Below are 25370 nucleotides of genomic sequence, written 5' to 3'. Positions count from 1 at the left end.
GAAATGTTGCATTAATGTGTTACACAAATCAGATCTAAGAAACTTGTATAACCTATATAAAGCATTTTCTGTGTATTGCAGGTTACAGGCAACAGGGGAAATGCCATTCACGCGTTTAAACACCTGAGATACCCGCAGTTCCATGCTTTTGTAACCAGTTAAATATTTTAAACAGACTGTGAATACTATTTAAATTGCAATTAACTTGAAATAAGAAATACGCAAAGTTTTTCACAAATTTATTCTGATAAAATGTTGAGACGAGAAGAAGATTATCTATGTATACGTATCTATAGACTCAACTTAATGAATCTGAATCATTAATGGTCGATGATGTTGTCCACATTGAAAGTCACATGAAGATTGGCAATTTTGAATTTTTAACTTATTAGTTTAAACACATGCATTACAAACTGTTCATGTTTTTACTGTAAGATGTTTACTTATAAAATGTATAAATGTAATATAATTTTTACAAATATCATCTCCTCTCGGCCATTTTTATTTTACTGGCTAAGAGGTTATCTTAGATGCGACCCATCAAGAACTATTATAACTATATTTATTGACTGGCAAAACATGTCAAACTATGAGGCAACAATAAATAGATATACTAACACAGCACACAATATTTAAATTAAAACAACATTTTTATAATGCTACTGGTATGATAAAACGTAAATGGTACAATACATTCCCAGTTCATTTATGTTATTCTACTAATTTCTTTTGGCTAAAGATCAAGTTAAGTATATACACATATACTACAATTCTGGAAAGCGTGATTAAAAGATGGTGAGAATAAATTTTTTTGGCCTGTTTAAACTGATAATTTGTAGTTTGTTTGTTTACTGTATGAATGTTGTTGTTCGGAACAGACTATTTAAACACTTTAACACTGCAGCCAAACTTGCATATTATATTCATACGAATAAACAGTAAATGCATTCTGTGTTGTTTTATACCTTAGTAATTCATAATAAACTCTACTTAAAAAAAAACAAATCTTAACAAATGTATTGTACATGTCAGGAAATGGTAGTCCCGACCAGACCTCAAGCCTTATTCAGTTAAGAAATAGCCTTTATGTCTTGTACATAGTCTGCAAATGGGAGATTCTAGGAAGCAATGAAAGAAACAAAAACACGAAAAGAACAGGTTTTGACCTTTCTTGACATCTGATGAAATGTTTTAGTTTAACATTTCTCACAACCATGGACCTATATTTTTTCTTGACAAAATATGAAATTAAATGAAATAAACAAACATCACTTCAGTTTATCATTCAAATACATAAATGAATATTCTGTTATAAACTGGAACTCTTTTATTGTGATACAAAACTTAAATTTTCAAGTTCTCGTAAATGTGCGTTTCATGTGCAGGAGCTTTGCGATCATTTGATTGTTTCACTGCGCATCTTGGCGGGATCGGCGGTGTTCTTTTAACGTCGTTACCTGGTGTTGGTCCTTTAAAGCCGTTTTCTGGAGGTGGTATTTTGACGACGATTTCTAGAGGTGGTATTTTTACGTCATTTTCTGGATGCGGTCTTTTCATGTCGTTTTCTGGAGGTGGTCGTTTTCCAACGTCTTTTTCTTGAGGTGGTCTTTTCACGTTGTTTTCTGCATATGATAAAATGATGTTTTAATAAAGGACGCTTCTAAAATGTAACTGATAATTATCTCAAACTCATGTTCATTGTTTTCGCGGACAAATACATATTATAGTACTGAATACTGAAGCTTTTCATATGAAGACTTAAGTATATTTTCCAACTGTTTGACCAATTACCTCACATACATGTAGAATGTAAAACGTTTAAATTCTTTTAACAAGGGTATATTGACTTTTTTGATATCTTCACGGATTTATATTACAAATCCGTGATATCTTCCTTAAGGATTAAGCTTCTATTGGATATTTCGCGTGTCATTTTCATAAGGAAGAAACATGTAATCAAATCAGTGTGCGATATTACGAAGAATAAATTTCTTACGGGCAATGTCCTCATAAATATGACTTTCTGCTCGCTTTGGACTTTGGTCTGTACTCCTGAAAAGTAAATCTCAGTTGACTCACCAGTCCGCAACATGAGAATGATGCTGTACAATGGATATTAATTTAAAATTTAAATTTTGACTTCAAGGTACAGTCTAAAGTAATCATCCTACTGATTGACATTTTTGTGTGTTACAAATGTTGTACTGCAGTTAATCTTTAAAACGTAAAAGTGACATTTTGCCTATCCAATTGTAAATGGTCAGTGAACAGGAAAAAAATAAAAACTGATATTTTGTCAAGATTGAGTTCAATTTTATATTTTACTATAAAAAAATAATCAATTTTCAATGTGACCAATAGAATTTTTTTATAAAAAAACATGCAAGATGTATCAGAAACGTCCAATTCTTAAAAAGTGTGGGGCAGTCTTTATAATTTCGACTGTTTTTATATTGTTTCATACACATTTTCCACTATCAATAATTGGTCAATCACAATAAAGAATACCAAAACATATTAAAAACAAGATCACAAGGAAGGGCGGCGTTCAATAAACTCAATCCCCAAACACGACCCAGTAACACTGGACCACCAGCGAGGAGCCCAGCAGGACTAAAATAAAAAAGTTAACTCAATTTGCCAGTAAAAAATGAACATAATGTCACGATATGTTTATATGTACGTGGTTGAATTCGTTTTCTATGATTATTTTCTTTTTTATGACTAATTAGTACAGATAAACTTGGCTATTCTTTATTTATAAGGTGAACTTGATTAAGTTATGGGCCCTTTTACATTAACCAAACAAAAAAATTAATTCCAAGGGACCATGTCCCTCTGTTCAGTAAAACAAAATAACAAAAAAATAAGGACCATGACCAAAATCAGAATGGTTACCTTTCAGTTTTGTCGTTTTCTTTAGGCACTTGTACTGCAATATCAATGTTAAAATTCTATATACAAAAATAAAGATGATAATGAAACAATGAAAAAACGAAAGTGACAATTACATTAATATTATACATAAATGCACAAATATTGAATAATATTGAATACCCTGAAATTACACTTGAATACATGGATACATACTTATTTGTTTGTAATCATAGAAAAAAAATTATGGTCTGGCATGACCTTTGAAAATAATATTTTTGCCTTGCATGTTACAGCTTATTTATGACTCAATTATTATTACAGGTAATGCTAAATATGTTTTATAAACAACTAACTAGCTATCTTATCATATGACTCTTCAGTACATATCTCTTTGACATTCAGATCTTGGTAACTTTTTCTACAAAAGAAAAAGAAAATAAACATGTTTGACAACGGATGTAAAGAATGACTGATAGAATGATGTACTAATTTAAGTAGAGGCTGACACTTAATTATCATTTCAGAGAGCAAGAGAAAATTGGAAAACAAATGTTTTGCATTTATATGTCTAAATGTATGGCACTGAAGAAACCAAGTTTCTTTTCATTAACATGATAAAAAGCAGAAAACAATGTACATACAAACACACATGATATCCAATAAGACTTAGAGGAAGGTAAACAACTTACAAATGTGCTTGTTGAGTGACTTTAGATGCTGAAAAAAGTTTAGCTATCAGGTATATTGGCTATGATTAACAACATTCAAACATATTGTTTAAAGCGTTCTTGAACATAAACTATAATATATGTGTGGGGAAGATATCTTGTTCTTACTAGAACGATATCTTTGATAAAGTGGTTTTACAAAACATCTATTTTTACACAAAATGAGCGACCTATTAAAGTTACAAGCCAATATTGTACACATCATCCATATATCATCACATAATATTATTTGATATATTATATGCACCCCAATATCCTTTCATATCCAAATTCGAATAATAATTCACAAACAAAAGTATAATACAAAAATATACCATTTAAGTTCTTGTACATTTCTTAGCAATCTTACTTATCTTTAGATTAAAATTGGACAATTTTAGTAATTGTTAAGTTTCTGAACACTGTTTGGCTGCTTACAACGATAGACACGACTTAGGGTAATTAATTCTATGCAATAATGAATATTTATGTTAACGGAAACATGTAAATTTATAAATATATCTTACGGGCAATGTCCTCATAAATATTATTTTCTGTTCGCTGTGGTTTTTGGTCTGTGTTCCTGACAATATGAAATATCAATTGTAAGGGTAAAGTCTTAGTAATCGATTTGACATGATGTAATAATGATTTTACAATTTCATAAAGACTACAAGGTATTGAAATTACGAATGAAGACATCATTTAACCTTTTTATATACTCCCCCTGAAAAAGTAAGACAACTTAATTTTATGCCGATGGTGTTCAAAAAACTGTTTTCTTCAATTATAATTCAAATCTTACTTTTAATGAATTCTTAATAGAACAACAGTTAAAACGTTATAATTGTTTACACTTAGAATGATTACCTTCTAGTTTTTCCGTCTTCTGGGTGCACTAAAATATCAATACAACAATATTAAATTAAATTCTTATCTAGATATATCAAAATTAAAACGTGAAATCTGTTTACATTGTATGTTATGTAGAATTTTCATTTACTTTTGAGTTATGAAAGTGTAAATAAAAAAGGATTTTTTTAAACATCATAAATATAGAAACAGCAATACGACTAATTATTATATTAATAATTCTGCGTTGAAAGCACGTGGAGTCCTTATTTCAAATACAAACAAAGGTGAAAACATTATTCAGATAACTTACTGGTTAAATTATCGTATGATTCTTCAGTGCGTAAATCTTTGTCATCAAGGTTTTGATAATTCTCTCTACAATGAGGTAACAATTCAAATGTATTAAAACAATCAACCAAACACGAAAACGGCCCCTCCAAAACACACCTACAGCCACAAACAGTTTAATAGAGGGAGAATGACGTTAAGTGATGCATAATTCTTAATTCATGTGAGAGTTACCAAATATTTCATTTTACATTAAAATAGAAAACTATATCGTACGAGAGTTGATCAATATGTAATGCAATATGGCCAATAAATTTAACAGAAGATGAAATATTTTACAATTTTCGATTCCAACCCTTCGTAATGCCTCCTACAGAAATACAAAGTTTCAGACGTTAGTCAAACTTTAGAATGCTTCAACATTAGGTATACCTTTCAATAACTGAAAAGTGGTTGGCCAAAGGCCATGACTACTCTTGTAGCGATGACCTGCAAGAAATCTTTTCAGTCTACGAAAGATGTTAAAATCACAAGTACCAAGTCTGAAGAATACGGTGGATGTTTAAGGGCAGTGAACTGTTTTTTTCTCGAAAAAAACTACAAACAAAAACAACAGCAACAAAAATCGATTGAAGTAGCTCCTTTGTGTGCAGGAGCATGTCTTCCAGCCGAGGACAATTTATAGTGTTTTTTTCTTCTGAACACGACATCTTTATAATACTTTGATGTGACAGAACGGTCTCTAAGACAACAATTCGACGGGTATTGAAAAAAAACCCCACAACAACAACAACAACAACAACAACAAAAACAACATCAAAAAAGGCATATAACTTTCTTTTAAATTGTCAATTGCTTGGCAATGCATGGTCGATGAACATTGTTAACGATTTTGTTGGCAAAAAATTTATTGTTACACTTGTAAACATGCGTAAATAGTGAAACTAGCTTTCATCACCGATCACAATATACAAAAAAAGGCAACTGTCATATTAAAGGAACAATTTCAGTAATTTTTCAGCGCATATAACTCGCTCCTCCTGGTCATATGTTTGCAAATGGGGTACCCGCCGTACTTTCAAGTGATTCTTCAGAATGGTATGAGTTGACCTTTTTGATATCCTTACGATATGGGGTATCTGGGTAAGTGAAAGTCTGTTTATAATGTTAATGATAAACTTGAAAGTTTTTGTCAGTGAAAGTAAACATGGAGCGTTTCTACCAGACTTATAGGCATCTTTTGTTGATTCGTGCCTTTTTTATGAATTCAAGCATCCACCTCTAAACGGTCGCATAAGAAACTTCATTGTTGCCATAAATATTACAAACATCATTATAAACATTTATAACAGATTTTCCTACTTGCTTGAGCTTAAGTGTCCGTATTTCAGCACTTTTAACTGAGCGTTTACCAGCCTTACTTTTCACTGAAGTTACTCATGTAAAGTAAAATTTTAAAATTTTAAATCGGTTGACTACACATATGATTTTGGTATCATTTGAAAGTATAGCATAGTTATAAAAAACCAATAATCAAGATGTCAATTAGAAAATACACTTCATGTTGCGTTACATATTGACCCACCCTCGTATATTATTGGTCTAAAATCATTCAAAGGTATCAGTTACATTACTAGTGTCACAGGGTCATTTTGTCTTTGCTAGAATACTCTGTAATTCATACCCATACTCTATATCATTCCCCTATCGTCTCTTTTTCAATCATTCATATCATTATTCATCTTCATACTAATAACTTCATTTGACCTGTAACACGTTGACGGGCCTCATTCACTTCATTTTTGAATTCGGTCACGCTAACCTTTACGCATGCGCACAAGAAATGAGAACTTTTAGCGAGAGCTGTTGTTTTTTTCATTGACTCCGTATTCTATTTTATTGTGTGCCAACAATATATTTACAGGTATATTTGAGGTTATAAAACATTGTAAACATGAATTACTATGATATGTGTATGTATTTCGCTTGGAATTATCAATAGCACAAGAAATGAGAACTTTTAGCGAGAGCTGTTGTTTTTTTCATTGACTCCGTATTCTATTTTATTGTGTGCCAACAATATATTTACAGGTTCCTCTTTGAACGCCCTATCCTCCCGAGTGAGAACTCACGTATATCCGTGACATTTGGTGGCCAGTGTTACATTTGGGACGTTTTGGTGCGAAACAGTTGAGGACGAACTCAGTTCGGGTTGTTTGGCATTGAAGTTGTGTGTATTGTGTGGAAGTCAACCTTGGCACTGAGCACTGCATTAACAGTTTAACAGATATCATTGCATAAATACATTTTCATTTTGGTAACTGGTGATTGGTGAGATAACCCTTTCATATCTTTCTTCTGGTCCCTGATACTATACTTTAGAAGCCATTTCTTTCCATTTTACCATCTGTATTGTCTTATTCTTACTATACTCCTGTAAGACATCCCCACTTTAACAGTCCACTTTATTGAAAAGCTTGTGACATACTTTTGTACTATTACCTGATTAAAAAAAAAAAAAAAAAAAAAAAAAAAAAAGAATTTCATCTTTGGAAGAAATTTAATTTTGGAAGCTTTATTAATTAATTAATCTTTTGGCGGCTCACATACACTTCATAAAATTTATGTGTCTTTGGAAAATGTTTTGTATTAGGTGCTGAGTATGAAAAAGTCAGTAATGTAGTCTTGTAGTGTAATGATAGTTTAGTTCAACTTGTTGGTACTTCTGTCATAACATTGAAAGCCTAATAGATATCAAAATACAAGAAATATTAAAAAAAATTTGACTTTTTATCCCAGGGTTTAAAATACCCCTTTTGGGATAAAATTTTTTAATTTTTTTAAATATTCTAGCCCGTGTAAAAAATTGTTCCATTTTTTTAAAATTAAACCTGTTTTTGAAAAAAAAAAAAAATTTTTTACAATTGGGGTTTTGATTTGCGGGTGACAATTGTTTTTTTATTTGATTTTTTGGGGGTTTTTTTTAAAATGCATTATCGGGAGAGTTTGGGAAAAAAATTAAAGAAATTTTTTCCGCAATATTTGGCCCAGGTTTTATAGTGTGGTAAATTGAATCCTTGTTGTTGGGAATTTTAAAAAGTACTGGTTTAGCGGGAAAAGACATAAAACCTTTGTGCTCTTTTTTAAATTAAATCAAGTGTTTATTGGGGGCATTTGGGGTATAGCAGCCCATGGAAGGGTAGTGGTGTCCCTTATTTTGTTCTTCAATTGTTATTTGAATTTCCCTTGTAAATTGTTTGGTAGGTGAAATCCATTCAATTTTATAACAAGTTTGATACAGTACTGGACTTGATATTTATATATTGCACACATTCTCACATTGGAAAACTATAGAAGCTAGTACAGTGTAAAGGAATTACCAGCATTGAATATAGGTTAGGTGATTGCATTTACAGACATTTAATTGGTGCACATAAAAGCTGCAAATTTGAAAGTTTATTTATGTGTTATTTATTTTGTTTGTAATTTCTATGGTGTACAATATGGGACATCATTTTTGTGTGTTTTAATTATTCATTTACTGAAGGCCTGAATTGTCTTTTGTAAATAAAATTCATCTGGTGTGTAAATTCTGCTAGATATAACATATTACCATTACAAATTACAGTTGCCCTATTTGTGTATGGTGTACAATGTGTGCCATCTTGTGAACACAAATTTATTTTTGTGTATTACTTTGAGTTTATCTATTTTCATTTGAAAGTTTTTATTTGGAATCAATATTTCAAGTAAAAGTGCCCTTCATTTTTATTATTTTTGATCAGTCTAAGTTGGTGTTGTTGATTTGTTGACACGTTATGTCAGTAATTATCAATATGGATAATGACGATACCACACCTAGAGGAAAAGATAGTCGTGATGAGTTAGATCTTGAGTATTGTTTGAGACGTGTTTTGAGTTCTGGTTATACTGTTGATACAGTGCAACCTAGAACTGATAGACGTTCACTCTCCACTGATGCTGATCCTGAATACACATACACCTATTAGGGAGTACCGACATAGGACATCGTGATCGTTCTCCTCCTGTGTTATCTTCCTCATAGGTTGCATTCTATTCATGAAAGTGCTTCGTCACCCTTTGTTGAAAAGACGTCAGAGTCGTGTTTCTTTTCGTCCTGATTTCGATTCCACCCCTCTTGGCTCAAAGCTTGCCCAGAAAATCTGATTATTATTCTAGGCCTGAGTTTGAAAGGATTATCACAGTCCTTTCCCAGATCTGCTTCTCTCCCACAGCATGATTCTTATAGCAGCCCTTACAATTTTCCACCACAGAGACTTCCTAAATTTACCTCAGTTTTCAGGGGAATTGAAGAAAGAAGATGTGGAATTTGTCGTTTGGAAGTATGAAGTCAACTGTATCCTCAAAAGCGGTATGTATTCTGAACATTCCATTTTGGAGTCGATTCGGCGTAGTCTGCGTGGGAAGGCCAGATCAGTTTTGTTACATCTTGGGGAGTGGGCGACTGTGGATGAAATCGTTCGAGAAATGGATGCAACTTATGGTAACGTGGCATCAACAGAGAGGCTGAAAGAGCAATTCTACTCTGCAAGTCAACGGGAGGGTGAATCAATTGTTGACTATAGTCTTCGATTGGAGCATCTTCTTGTTGATTCCCAAATCACACTTGATAGAAAGACACGGGATGACATGTTGAGGAACAGATTGTGGTCTGGACTAAGGAACCAGGATTTGAAGAACGCCACTAGGTACAAGTTTGAGGCGGAACTTGATTATACAAGGTTTAGGCGAGAGTTGCGACTTGTTGAAGAGGAGATGAAGTTGGCTCAACAAGGAGTGAAATCTTCAGGTTCCTTTTCCAGGGATATGACTTCCACTTCTACTTCTTTTCCTTCTGTTTCTTCTGACTGGTCCAAAGTGCAGGATGTAAGACAGTGTAGCACCTCTGTTGAATCCAAAATTTTACAGGAGTTACAGGATGTTACAGCTCAGTTTGAAGACTTTGAACAGCAGAGTCACTCGCATCGAAAGAGACCTTGATGATGTCAAGAAGAATAGGTTTAGGTCAGATGGGAACAGATGGCGAGGTAGAAGTAATGACATCCGAATTCAAGAGACAGAGCCGAAACCATCTCCAAGTTCTAACTCTACTACTCCATTCAAGACAGATAAGCCTTTAAACCAGCAGGCTCCTCCACCAAAGGGCCAGTAGGAGGACCGCCCAGTCAGAGAGGCCCACCAAGTATCCCTTTGGTTGGACATTCCAATGAAACAGATGTTCTTGTTAATGGATGCCCTGCTACAGCACTTTTAGACTCTGGTTCTATGGTCACAACTCTTGCTCATTCTTACTTTTCATCTTTGGATCCTTGTCCAGAGCTGTTGAGTATTTCTGATTTCTGTGTCAAAGGAGCAAATGATTCATCAAATGAACATCGATGCAAGTACTTCCGGTTTAGGAGCGATCCTCTATCAGGAGCAGGACGGTCAAGAACGCGTAATCGCCTACGCCAGCAGAGGGTTACGTATTAATGAGCGAAATTATCCTGCTCATAAGTTAGAGTTTCTTGCGTTGAAATGGGCTGTTGTTGACAAATTTAACGATTATTTGTATGGTAACTCCTTCAAAGTTCGTACAGATAACAACCCATTAACGTATGTGCTCTCTTCCGCCAAACTAGATGCAACTTCACATAGATGGTTAGCTGCGTTAGCATCTTTCAACTTCACCTTACAGTATCGTGCTGGACGTTCAAACATAGATGCAGACTTTCTTTCAAGAGTTCCTAATTCATCTGAAACTGTGGTTTTCAATGACGCTGTCAAGGCTATTATACAAGGTTGTATGTATATTAAGGAATCACCTGTTGTTGAATGTATTTCTATGAGTCAGAAAGTTGTTGACATAACTACTGATGTTTCATCAGACTACCTTAGTGATGTTGATTGGAAGCTGGAACAGACAAAAGATCCTACAATTTCAAGGTTTATACAGATCTTTTCTACTGGTCATAAACCAACTAGAAGACTTTCTTCACGGGAAACTGAATCTGTTCGTCAATACCTTCGAGAGTGGCCCAGTCTTTTTATCAAGGATGGTATACTTTATCGTCATGGTCAGGTATGTAATCATCCCGTAGATCAGCTTGTTCTGCCAGACTCATTTAAGGATATGGTTTTCACTGGTCTCCATGACAATGCCGGACATCAGGGTATTGACAGAACCAATTCCCTCATCAAATCTCGTTTCTTTTGGCCAGGTTTGGATGGTTTTGTTGAAACTCGAGTACGGAAGTGTCCTCGTTGTATTCGGCGGAAAACACCTTTGTCAACTTCTGCAGGACTTATTCCAATCCATTCTTCTTATCCTCTAGAGCTTGTCTGCATGGACTTTTTGACCTTAGAGATGTCAGCAGGTGGATATGAGAACGTGTTAGTAATCACTGATCACTTTACCCATTATGCACAAGCCATACCGACTAGGAACCAAACGGCACGCACCACGGCGAAAGCACTTTTTGATAATTTCATTTGTCATTATGGTTTCCCCAGTCGCCTACATAGTGATCAAGGCAGGAATTTTGATGGAGCAGTCATTAAGGAGTTATGTCAGCTTGCTAACATCGCTAAGTCTAGGACTACGCCTTATCATCCCCAGGGTAACGGAATGCCTGAAAGGTTCAACCAGACACTTCTGAATATGCTAGGTACTTTGGAGGATAAGAAAAAGCTGAATTGGAAAGCTCATGTACCAGCTCTTGTACATGCATACAACTCAACTCGGCATGAGACGACAGGTCTGACACCACATTTTCTTATGTTTGGACGCCATCCTCGCCTTGCATTAGACGCTTTCCTCGGGATCGACCCAGACATTTCTTTGCACACCAAGAAGCCAGCTGAATTTGTTGAAGGCTTAAGGAAGCGCTTGAATTTCGCTTACAGAGTTGCTAGTCGTGAGGCGAGACGTCAAGCAAAGCGGCATAAGAAGCGCTACAATCTTCGTGTTCGGGAAGTACGCCTTGTTCCAGGTGACCGTGTATTGGTGAGAAACGTTGGTTTAAAAGGCAAGTGTAAGTTAGCTGATCGTTGGAGTAAAACTATCTACATTGTAGTTGATCAGCCTAACCTAGATTTACCTATATTTCAGGTTAAGCCGGAAGATAGTGATGATGCACCAAAGTTACTTCACCGTAATATGCTACTTCCGTTCATGGGTCTCCCGCTACAGGAACCGAAACGAATGTCACCTCATTCTCCCAGTAATGGCAATTTTCAGCGAAATTCTCCTGTCAATTCTCTTTCCTTTTCAGACACAGCAGCACCTAAACCTTCTGAGTCTTCGAGTACTTCCATTAAAACCTCTATTTCAGACAATCCATCAGTCGTATCCGCGGAATCTGATAAGTATGTAATTCCTGCAAGACGTACAGGTAATAGTTTGTTAAGACCGGAAGCTCCACCTTTTCTTCCACGAAGAACTTCTAGAGTAAGAGAGAAGCCACGCTGGATGACTGATGATTGGAATTTGAGTAGGAAACGGTAGTACAGATTCTCAGACAGATGTCAAATTTGATTTTGTCATTTTTTGTAAATTGTTTTATAAAAGATGAGAACAATAAATTGTTTCAGTTGAGTTTTGTATATTAATCTTTATTTCAAATTGTCAGTGTTGGTTTACTGATGTTTGAGATTAGTGTTTATTCATATGTGTTATCATATGAGTGTAGGGTTTCGTCATATATATTTGTAAGTATGGTTTGTATTTAACCGATTTGTAAAATTTCTACAAAGAGATTTGACAAATTTTATTTACTCTGAAAGAGTTACTTTGAATATTGTGTAATGTGAAAACATAACACAAGTTCTACAGTTTTGTAGATGAGTCAGTGTACTAACGTGCATGGTTCACAATCCCCAAAGAACGCGTTCACCATTCCCAACAGTGCTTCGGGCACTTTTCTGGTTGTTAATGCCTTACAGCATTTTCAAGCAGTATACATTACCTTTATGGGTAATTTCACTGTTAGGACAGAAGTACTTTAACGAGTCCCATGTCCTTAGTATAAGTTCTACTGTAGTTAGACAGTATGGTTTTTGATATATATGCAGGTATCAGTAATTTTTGTTTATGAGTTGAAAATGTCGGGACGCCATTTTATCCTTGGCGGGGAAGTATGTCACAGGGTCATTTTGTCTTTGCTAGAATACTCTGTAATTCATACCCATACTCTATATCATTCCCCTATCGTCTCTTTTTCAATCATTCATATCATTATTCAACTTCATACTAATAACTTCATTTGACCTGTAACACGTTGACGGGCCTCATTCACTTCATTTTTGAATTCGGTCACGCTAACCTTTACGCATGCGCACAAGAAATGAGAACTTTTAGCGAGAGCTGTTGTTTTTTTCATTGACTCCGTATTCTATTTTATTGTGTGCCAACAATATATTTACAGGTATATTTGAGGTTATAAAACATTGTAAACATGAATTACTATGATATGTGTATGTATTTCGCTTGGAATTATCAATAGCACAAGAAATGAGAACTTTTAGCGAGAGCTGTTGTTTTTTTCATTGACTCCGTATTCTATTTTATTGTGTGCCAACAATATATTTACAGGTTCCTCTTTGAACGCCCTATCCTCCCGAGTGAGAACTCACGTATATCCGTGACACTAGTATCCGAGGAGTATGTTAAAAACTCACAAGTGTACTTGTTTAGTGACCTTCGTTCCTGAAAATAAAATTGTAAATAGGTGTATTTCATTATGTAAGCTCCATACAACTGGTGTCATACCATTATTGAAACATATCGCATCATTTTCTTTCTATTTTTATCGAATATGAGCAATTACCAACTAACTGCATGCCATCAAAATAAGAAGCCTAAATACGAGCCGTTCCCGAACACAAGGCTATAGATATAGAGGATTTTGTGTGTTAATGTTATTCTTTTTCATGGAGTGTACACAAAAATTGTATTGTCTCGATTGGCATAGTCACATAGTCTAATATCACTGCTATATCTGCTACCTTATATTACTCAATATCACAAACATCTGTTTCCCAATATGACACAGCTGCACATTTACTTCATTTCTGCAACCATATATTACAACACATCTGCAACCAAATATCACTTCACCTTTGCCCTCTAATACCATTATACATGTATATCTACAACCCAATATCCCATCTGTCTGCCACCCAATATTACTACACATCTACATTCCATATCACTTATTATGTACACCGATATCACTATCAGTCATTCATAGACATTTTTATCTCCCTTATATCACAATGTGTCTACAGCGCAATAAGACAACATGTAACATATTATATCTGTAGACCAATTTAAACACAACAAAAGTTTCAGGTATCGATCTTATTGTTGAAATTCAAAAAGTAAGTAAAGGTCGGCTTTTCAAACTTATAAGAACTCATTGAATACAATATTAAACGATTTTAAATTTGTCTGTTTATGACATACGATGAATGAAAATTTTGCAAGATTAATAATTAACAAATTAGCACCAACGATATGGAGTTTGACCAACTTTTTCACACATCATTTGATATAATCATTCTATTACAAACATTAAAATAATATACTTTTTGGTATTTGATTCATTACATAGACCTTGTTTTATACGAAACAGAAAGGTTTCTATAATTGAAACAATATGCCACATACCTGGTGTATCTTTGCCTTTAATTTTGTATTTATTCTTTGGAACGGTTTCCAAGTTCTCGTAAGATTCCCTGCAGAAGTATGAATATCAAAAAGAAGCATATTCATCATGGTTCGTTCATTAGGAGAAAAACACAAACAAGTTTTTTTTACATTTTTTAAATTAAGTTTTGAATATTTATAATAATGCATCTGTCATAAGATAAAGATTTTGGCCCCTGATGAGTCTTAAATAAAGACTTTTCTGTTTTCTATTTTAAAACATATAAGTAATATTTAAATTATGACGAAACTCTACTTACAAAATGTATCCGTTATTTTCGACCGATCCTGAAGTTTAAGAAACATATAATAACACGCTGTTTGATAGTCTGTGCTTTTTTATAATGACTGAATCGATAACGGAATGCTATACATGTATATTTAATTCAAGTACTGTAGTCTGTGTCTGTTATGACAACCAGATAAATTTCAAGAGACTGCTTTTTAATAACTTAAAAGCTGAATTTAAATAACAACTTCATTTTGTATGCAAACGGATCATTTCGATACCTTGTTTATTCTTTTGCCTTCTTCGTCGTACCACTAGAATGACAAAAGTCGCAATAATGGCCAGTAAAATGCTTGAAATGCCACACGATACACCAACATAGATTAACACATCTGTAAAATGCAACATATTTATAAAATAGGAACATCTGATATAAATCTAAGATGCTGAAAAAAGTTGCTTTAAAAAAAATTATGGTAGTTCTTATATATGGGCCTTATCTCTAAAGTTATATGTTATTAATATCATTTGGAAATACGGAAAATCCACATTTAAAATTTAACTAAAAGTTTGGTATTCATAGATTATTTCAGAGAAAAAAGGTTAATTTACTTACAATTTGTTGTTTTGCATAAATCATCTAGACTGGTAAAATCAATAGCTACATCAATGTACCGAGTCTCTTCCAACAATGCGAAGTTAGTAGCGGTGATTGAAATGAAAAAGTTTTTATTTGAATGATCTTTCACTTTTTTGTCACACAATTTTAATGCGTTAACTGGCAGGGTGTAGCTAAATGATTCACATTGTTTACCATCGAAACAGTCACACGTTGACTTACCATTATGGCAAGACTGCATTAAATAAAACATTGAAGTCTGTATATATCAGAAAGAATTTTTCAAAGTAGGTGTGTAGAATATCAAAGGTATGCTTAAGATATTCTTGTATGTTAAGACTTTCTTAAAATAAAAACAAAAAATGTCATTACTTATACTTAAGTTAACTTATTATATTATGTTAAGTGTACTCATAAGATGAATAAGAAAACAATAAATGAAATAAATAGGCATAAAATGGTTAAGATGAGACTTGTGTCGAGAAGAAAAACAACAACAACAACAACAAACAAACAAACAACTTACCTGTAAGTGATTATCGGTATTAACCTTTATGTCACCTGTTGCTATGTTTATGCCTGAATTTTTGATTCCAAATACCCAAACAATACTGTGTATTCCACTATGACGATCTAGCGCTATGAATTTTATATTATATGAAGACGTTGGCAATTCAATCGATTCGATTTTGCCAAGTTTGGATGATATATTCATAAGTTCAAGTTCCGGTTTAGATTGATCTATATGGACAGTTGAGTTTTCTTCTTTAACATTACCAGCAATATCAACAGCTTGTACCATGATTTTCAAAATATCGCCATCATTATTACTGATATTTTTACAAAAAGACTGCTCTTGTATATTTGTAACTTCAGTTTCTTCATTTTGTTTACCGTTAACAAACACTGTCACTGAAAACATGATTATACCGTTCACATTTAAAGTACCATCAACCGAAAGTAATCCGAACTTGTGCTCATATACACCCGAAAATAATCTGTTTTGCTCTGGCTTTATAGGGCCGAGTAAATTATCATTTATATAGAATCTGTTAATGAAATGATCTTTCCATGTCATACAAATGGTATCACGTGTTTGCCATACATAATTTGTAAGATACGATGCTGATTCAACAATGATTGGTTTGTCGTCTCTTGTTTCAATAAATGATGTATCATCATATAGCATGAACCTTCTTGCTTGTTGAACGTTGCCTGCAAAATCTTTGACCTCAAGTTTCACTTCATACAATGTTGGTTTATCAGGTTTAAGATACAAAGATGTATCTGTGTGCGAAAAGTTTATTACTTTCATATACATAGTAGAATAGTCAAGTTGCAACCGTCCTTTCTTCGATATTACCTGATGAACACTAATTGTATAATCCTGTATTGTGGAGGCATGCTTTGCAGATCCATTTAAAGGAATTGGATCAGTCCATCCCACAAATGATACGCGGTTTATCGGAGTCCGCGTTACAGGATGAAGGATATTTAAAGGCTCTGTATTGCAAGATCCAATAGCTCTACAATGTCTAGGGGGTGTATGATCAAACGTGTAACATAATGAGCGTTTAATACTGACCTTTTGGTACTGGACATACGGATTCACCTTTTGGGTTATGAGATTTATACCCTCTAAATACCCTCCTCCGAAAGCCTCAAACTCAATACAAAGTCTACAAAATTAAACAAACAACCATTACAACCCGATACCAGATGTTCAAGTTGATGATAGTATATCTTTTTTAAGAATTTATATTATTTATGAACTATAAAAAGGTAATAAAACAAGAAAAAAAATGTAGAAGACGAAACTAAACATGTTTGCATCAAAATTTACTACTTATATTTCAGACATTGTTATCAAAATTTGTCTGTGCAGCTATGTATGGTAAACAGCTGGATTGTGAGCTATGTTGCAAGATTACTTACGACTCGCCTTCCGCGACACTAGACAATGCCTGATCTATCTGAATGCTTCCATTGTCCTGCCTCACGTTATTTATAGTTTTGTTCAGTGTCGCATCTCCAAATTGTTGATGGCTAATTCTTGTTGTTAAACCTGGTTTATTATTAACACAGACTATTATGCTAGAAAGTTTTATAGTATCTTATGGAAGGCAATCTTTAAACAAAACTGTTTCATCTTATTTGAATTCTTTATCTATGATATCGAAAAATATCCACTTAAGTGTGGAAATCCAAATAAATCACTTTGAATTTATAATCAAAGTCAGTATTTATAGCTTCTATGTTGCCAATGCCAATTTTTATGAATATCAATTTGATTAAGATATATTAAAATGTATTTAACGGACGTACTGAATACTAAACATGTGTCTTAAATTCCAAGCATATTTTAAAGTTTATGATGATTTTAGGTTTTAAATACAGAAGTATGACAAAACAGTAAGGCTTCTTTAAACTCACCATTTGCTGCATTTTTATTGACATTAATTGTAATGTCTGTCACTCCAAATTTATAGTTTCTGATGTAACTAGGCTGGTTATAGCCAGAAATGAGAATCTTAAATTCTGTTTTCAATTCGTATTGAAGTAATGATAATTGGAAATTGCCGTATGTATCTTCAATTGAACTGCAATTTTGGATGCCATCTTTGTTGGTGTTTGCTCGCTTGCTTTGACCATGAGTTCCAATGAATATTGTATTGCATAACAGGAAAGAAGGTAATTTAGTAGGATGACATGTCGTCTCCGTAGATGTCTGAATTCTTTTAAAATCAGGTGCACATATACATCCACTTGTGAGATCGTTAGAGCAAGAACCGGGCCAACAGTAATGGTTGTTCCAAGCACACATTCCTTGAAACGAAAAACACCAATGATGTTTGTACAATTAATTGCTGGTTGCACAATACATTAAAATGGCACTGTCAATTGGAAGTATATTTATAATGTTTCATTACTATACTTTTAGATATTTTCGTCTCAAAAAGGTTACTGTAAATATTTCTATTGAATAATAAGAGCGAAGTAATAGATTAGTTTTTTATGCATTAAACAGTTCATATTCTAAAAGAGGACTAATAGCAAAATATGCAAATCAATTACTATATCTCATTGTCTTCAAATTTCGAAATATAAATTTGAAAGAAAGAATGATCCTTTCAATAAAATTATTGTTTTTCAACTTGGAGGCCATTTCAAACGAACGCTTTAAAATGATATTTCTCTCTTTGCAGGCTTATAGTTTAAACGAGTTTACCAATAAAATGATATTTTTTAGTTTTAAGAGCGCATATGTAAAATTGATAAAGATGATTGATTTCAATAATAGCACTTTTATTTTATCACTTTGCAGGCCTAGATCACAATTGAACGATCTAACCAATTAAATCAAGGATCCACATTAATTTTACAATAAAGCATTTTATCTAAATATAATTACTGTTCACTTTATAGGCCTGCATTTAAAAAAGAAGAAATGTAAATGAAAGCATTCAGACAAATTTCGTTGACAATATTTTCTTGCTTATTTTTCGCATGTCTTTCCTAAGAGAAGCAAGAGTATTGAATCAGCTTGGTCTAAAGAAATCAGTCTATGAACAAAACCAATGCTAGGATAAAACACCTTTTGCTTACAATATAGCTCCTGTAGAAAAAAACAACAAAATACTGACTTGCATTTTGAACTACTTACTTTCACATTTGGTATCCGAATGCGTTCTTTTGAATAATTTTAGATCATCAATACATTCTCTACACCTTGTGTTTGAAGAAGAGGAACAATATCTTTGTTTGCAGTTTGCAATTGTTGGACATACTGGAAGTTAAATACACTTGTATAAAACCTAAATTAGATAAAGAAACGATTCCCAATAAAGTAAGACATTTGAGCTCTCTAAGATTTTATTTGTTCGTTTGTTTGAACGTATTTTTGACTCAAATGTATCTAAATTTAATGCCAACATATTATTATTAGTACGTAAATGTTGGATATTTTGATAGTTTTTGTGAATTTGTTCAATTGAAGTCAAAATTAAAGACAATATATATACAAACACTTGTTTCTTTTTATATTTCCTAAAACATACATCTGTTCAACATATTTCAAACAAAATCAAAACCACTGAATTGTTAAACAATCATGTTAACACAACGTTAGAATATATCTCATGTGAAAATTAAAAATACTTAGACATTGAGTTTTGCTACAATATTGTATCATACAGAAATCACAATGTCCCGTACTTCACATATAATTGTCCCGCATGTTACTTACACAAATGAATGTTTCATATAATCATTTTGTCTAATAAACATTTGTAGGTCAGACTTCCATGATTTGATCTAATGCTTACCTTTTCGATAAGACCAAAAAAACATTATCCTAGACAGTAAATAAACTTGAGTACACAATTTGTAAACATTCTCATGTAATAAAGTTTGATATTTTATTTTATTCACATGATATATATTAAACATAGCAAGAGAACAAGAACTATTTTCACAAAACTTTTGGTAAACAACACTATTAAACATTCTGTTTGCTAAACTGTAACACATAACAAAAGTTTTCAAACATTATAATTTTTTGTCCCGTACCTTAAATAAAACTATTCTTACGAACAAAAGTATAATTTTACTGTATTTCAGCCGTTGAATTAAAAAAAATGAAATAATCATTGCAAACAACTTAGGACGAAACAGAAACTTTAAACATGGGCAATCACATATATTTGCCTGACAACCATGACATTGTCCCGTATGTTATAATTTCACGATACATTTATCTGGCTAAGTTTCAATGTTCAGAAAACTAATCTTTTTAATTTTCTAACATGTTAAATACATAATCTGGGAAAGTAAACATTCGACCGGTCGTGCACGTTGGTAATGGCTCCTCTACCACACGCAGGATCTCATCATACTCTATATAATCAACATCGTCACTTAACGGCCGCTTAAATTTTCCTTTTACCTTTTTTCACATTGTCGTATGAAGCTAACAAGAGCTGACTTGTCGTTGTCGTTGATTTCAATTTCTTTGTTTCCAACTGAAACTTCCGGACATTCAGGCAAATTACTTGTTTCGTTTGTGTCTGAGACACTTGGGGTCTCATTTTTATTATGGATCTTCACTTTGACTGTTTGTATCTCATTTATTCCAGAATCTTCTTGAACTTTTTTTTTATTTTTGAAGATCTGTCATCTTGCTTTACTGACCTATATGTAATAGCATTAACTTCCCAACCACATTTAGAATGTACATTAAATTTGGTTATAAAGCAATCATTACAAGCACACGTTGTGTTTCTAACAGCTATTTGTCCATCTTTAGTAACCACGACAGAATGAAACACCTTTTACTGATTGAATTTCATTGTTTCTTTTTTCAGTTATCTCTTTCTTTGTTTCATACTCTTCCTCTGTTACAAGTTTATATTTAATACCTATCTCGTTCAATGTAGCCCATGAATAAAAGTCAGAGGCATCTTGTATAATTTTAACATGCTTTAAAGCATTATCCGCATTTCTCTTCGTGGTCTCTCCAATACTGTCACAGGGTATATTGCCACGCCCACTTTCAAAGTATTGCCATGAGGCAAAGGTACCATAAAGCTTTGGAAACCTGCTCACCATATCAAATATTATTTTATTTTTATATTGAGAGGAGGGTGAGTCTGTCCAAAAATGGGCATATTCTAAATCAGGTACCAAAGTCTTTGTGACCTTCATCAGCTTGTCGATTATAGATATTACCATTGACGCATTATGATTGAGAACCTCTGAGACATAAACGTAACTTTCACGTTTTAATTCACTACCTCCTCCTCAAAAGTAAATGACCGCTGGATGCAAGGTTACCTTTGAGCTATTCCAGTAAGCTGATTGAATCTCCTCGAGAGTATTACATGCATAATACTCACTGGAATCCATTTGGATGAGAACATGATTATTATGCAATTTATCTTTCATGACTTTGATTGCATTGTATTGTCTTTTACTCGATGTGTATGTGATTCGAATTCTTTGAATGCTTCTGGCATCCTTTCAATGAAGTCGGTCTTTGACAAACTCACTTCAGCAACTCTTTGCCTTTCTTTTCCGTTCTTAAGTTTTACTGCTGGTAATTTTTCATCTTCGTTGTCTGGAATATTCTGCAACTTCTTGTTTAACAAAACAGGTTTATGGCTGGCTGTACATTTCAACAAACTTATCTGGGTTTGTACAACAATTGAGACATTTGAGAGCACGAATCAGAAAAGTTCACTAACGAAATGTGCTTTGGTCTGGCGTTATAGAAGAATGTTTTTGCTACTCTGGATCCATTTTCAGCAACAAATTTCAGATGTAAGTTATACAAGTAGCCGTTCAGTACTCTATTCTGAATTTTAACCTTTCTACTTTCAACTTTCGTACCGTCTTTCTTAACACTTAATATTCTGGAATTGTCATCTCGCTCTCAGAACGAGGCAATGTTTTCTATCACGCGCATTTTATGTACACTCCTCATTCTTGACCTTTTATTCACTGCTATATTTTGAGTGGTACTTGACTTCCTCCTACCAAGGCTAGTAGATTTTTCTAGCTGAGCTTTCATTCTGTATTTCTTAATGATCTTTCTTGGATGCTATTCTGTGCACAATATCTTTCAAACTCTGTCTATTGTCGATCTTGGCCTGTTTTATTTCGTGACGGAAACGTTCACTTAAGACCAACCTCTTTTTTTATTTCAGGCACATCGTTTGCTTTCAATCCATACTCTTTCAATAATTTATCACTTTTACTCCTCGATGTCTGAGCATTTTAAATTTCTTCTTTAATTCTTTATTTTAATCTTCAAGAGGATTTAGCTAATGCTCTTGAAACTCTTTTCTTGTGTTTACTAGAATTTGTTGATGGAAATGGCAGCTTTACAGTAAGAGCCATATCACTGGTACTGGACACAACATTTTCACTCTTTGGAGGCACGTGCTCATCGGATTCTTCATGTTCATTATGATATTGTATTTCTCCTTGGTTATTTCTCCTCTTTCCCCTGAATCGTGCCTGTCTGATTCTATTTAACTTTCTCACATGCTCCCTATTCTTTGAATCCATTTCAGAGATAGGTACTCGAGACCTCTTGACTCTTTCTCTTTCTGCCTTCAACCACTGTCCACCAGGAAGCACTTTCTTTCTCTCCCTGTACTCCCGCATCCTTTGTGCTTTAGATTTTGCCATCCTGAAACGCATATAAAAATCAGTCTACAAAACTACCTCTCATAAATGTAATGTACGGGACAATGACTTCATAACGTACGGGGCGACTTTACATTATGGCAGATCATGTATATTAACATTTTCTATTGTCATTAAAAACATACTAATAAAAGGATTGTATATATGGAAATGGACGTTTCCATCACAATCTTTTGTACATGTGTTGATCATAGAAAAATTATAAAATATAGTAAACCCGAGAGAAATTGATGTTTTTAAACTCTTTTGCATATTTTTTCAAAATAAGGACATATACGGGAAAAATCATGTAACAAACGAGCCTATACATGTTGAGTAATTACACAAATGTTGCATGAAACATTACATGTATTATGGTGCTGTGCAGCGTAAACAACCTTCCTGCATTCACAACTATAACTTTAATATTTCCTTTTGTCACAATAATGAAAATTTTACTTACCTTCTAAGTGCGTTGAAAGTAAAACTTCAGTGTGTCACATTTTTGTTATTATGGCGGTCGTTTACTTTCAGAACATCCGGGCAACTAGTTTGGAGTAAAATGAATCTAAAGACGAATAAAACACAATAGAAACACAATGTTTTCAGTATTCTGAAGAACATTTGATCCCGAACGATATACCTCATACGTTATTTATCAACTTAATTTTTAGATTTACTCGTTTATTTTACTGTGATTTTTATATCCTTATTACTTGAGATTACTACAATTTGTTAAACTATTACCATACTGTTCTTAATTTATATATGGCACTTAGATAGCTATACATACCGGATGGACTCGTTTGTTCAAAGAATCGTCCTGTACGTTATCGCTCCAAAATCACGGTCATACGTTCAATATTGTCGAATGGGTTTGGAAAAAGTATTAAAAATTTTAGAATCCTTATCATTGTGGACATAAAGTTAGCATTACTAGATCAAATGGTTAAAACAAACCCGTTTTAAGTGATTTCATACTTCAAAAAAGAAACACCAAGAAATATTGTCCCTTTCGTTTATTAATTTCGGCGACAAAAACTATACAATAGTATATTTATTTACATTCTATGGGTAGTGAAGGAAAATGTTTAATATTAGTAAGATGCCACATGTGCCTATTAAAACTTAAATTTTATACGTGAATTAAACCAATAATGTATTTTTATTTTCATGTTAAATAACGATGCATGGTGCTGACGACATGGTGATTTTTAAATCCCAATCAAGATAAAGAGTATTTCATCATATAAAACAGTTCGATGTGTCACTAAACTTGTATGAATGATTTACTGTTATGGTCATCCTTGTAAAAAATACATAGAATTTTATGATAGTTCATTACAGTGTCCAAATATATCCAGCCAGACAGTAGCGACATTACATGTCGTACGTAACTTAATGTTGATGAAAATTAATTTGATATTTGTAATTTGAATTATGAGGCATGATCATTTTGTCACATTTTACAATATGAAAATCACGTTATTTTAGCCAGTTTCTAGTGCACATACATGAATGTATACTTGTCGAAATATTTCACCGTATCGTTAATTGCATTGCTATTTAATTCATTAAAATAAATTTAATGCGCGTAACATATAGATTTAGTTTTAAATGGCTATACATTATTTTTTAATTTCATATTTCGGAACATATACTTATTATTTAGGGAAGTATATCAATTTACTAATTCAACAATTAGCCAATTTAAAATGCAATAACACATGTCTCGATAGGTCATGGATGCCACCACATTCCGCTGTATTGTCACAAGATATCCCAAACAGCTACAAGTGTATAAATTCACACTTAGAAAATCTCATTACTCTAGCAATTATGTTGAAGTTGCACACGACGAATGACAAAAATTATAGTTTTTGCTTATTAAAGGAATATTTAATGGGGAGAAAAAAGGAATCCCTAAAGAACGTTCAAAATGGCAAAATCAAAAAAGTTACAGGCTCGGTTTGACTGTGTCTGTTCATGGACGATACTGGTAAATGAAAGGTATTGATCTTAATACATTTGCGTCATAAATAACAAGGAATGTACGTTTACACGTTGGTTACTGCTATTCAAAAGTTTAATAGCTCGTTTAATTTTAAATGGCCAAGCGATACAAACCAGTTAACTTTTGGATAGCGGTACGGACGGATAGCAAAATTACCCTATCGCAAAGTGGTGCATGCATAAAAATACTATTAGTGATGGAATAAAAATACGTTTGGAAAAGTACTCAATAATAACCTTTACATGCATAACTATATCTGGATGACTGGGTAATGTATCCTGTAGAATAATAAGCGTCATTGCATCTCGTGCATTTTATACCATCTGGTGATCCTCCGCAACTTTGATGACCGGAAAAACATTGAGGAAGTGAAACATGCCGGCAACCTTTAATATAATAATTATATTTGTATTAAAGGGGTATTCTAGGGTCATATCAAGACACATAGAATAAAAAGATATAATGATAATTTATTTAAGTTTAGCACGATATTTGAATATGACAACAAAAAATGTTTAAGGCGAAAGATAATTGGTATGTATACACAACTTTTTGGTTAAATTACCATAAGGTCAATGATGGATGTCGGTCAATAAAATTTTCTGTTTTTAATTATTTAACATGGTTAACAATGCTCTGAAATAAATATTCTTCTATACGATTATCAATTATTGTATCCACACTTTTTTGGGACAACCATTATAACACACTGATTACTCATGTAAATTCCTATAAAGATTTTATTTTTATATCATGAATGTATACGAGTTATGATCAAAAAATTCTCGGCCCGATGTACATCTAGCCACTACACTGACATTTACACACGATACATCGGTACCGATATCTTATTGAAGATTACC

The 25370-nt window shown here is 33.2% G+C and overlaps 1 protein-coding gene and 1 long non-coding RNA gene across 4 annotated transcripts in view; both read right to left on the bottom strand.

Moving 5' to 3' along the window:
• LOC132741646 (uncharacterized) overlaps positions 1-25370 on the bottom strand; it is a 46797-nt gene that overhangs the window by 13641 nt on the left and 7786 nt on the right. The window contains exons 3-8 of one of the 3 annotated variants that reach the window (XM_060729868.1): positions 24744-24893; positions 18970-19092; positions 17739-18131; positions 17241-17370; positions 15832-16984; positions 15280-15540 (exon numbers count right to left, since the gene is read on the bottom strand). In XM_060729868.1, coding sequence (XP_060585851.1) covers positions 15295-15540; positions 15832-16984; positions 17241-17370; positions 17739-18131; positions 18970-19092; positions 24744-24893 — 2195 coding nt within the window. In that variant the 3' untranslated portion in view covers positions 15280-15294. Of the gene's footprint in view, positions 1-15279; positions 15541-15831; positions 16985-17240; positions 17371-17738; positions 18132-18969; positions 19093-24743; positions 24894-25370 lie in introns of those variants that run through there. The other 2 variants (XM_060729866.1, XM_060729867.1) reach the window with 2 other exon arrangements.
• Positions 14418-15072, bottom strand: LOC132741647 (uncharacterized). Its single transcript, XR_009627309.1, has 3 exons — positions 14968-15072; positions 14718-14745; positions 14418-14486 (listed from the first exon to the last, which is right to left on the bottom strand). It is a non-coding gene; the product is annotated as an uncharacterized LOC132741647 (long non-coding RNA).

The sequence above is a fragment of the Ruditapes philippinarum genome, unplaced genomic scaffold (assembly GCF_026571515.1).
Source record: "Ruditapes philippinarum isolate M1 unplaced genomic scaffold, ASM2657151v2 ctg5061_1_1_1_1, whole genome shotgun sequence".
NCBI classification, from domain to species: Eukaryota; Metazoa; Mollusca; class Bivalvia; order Venerida; family Veneridae; genus Ruditapes; species Ruditapes philippinarum.
This window is presented reverse-complemented; position numbering and strand designations above follow the sequence as displayed.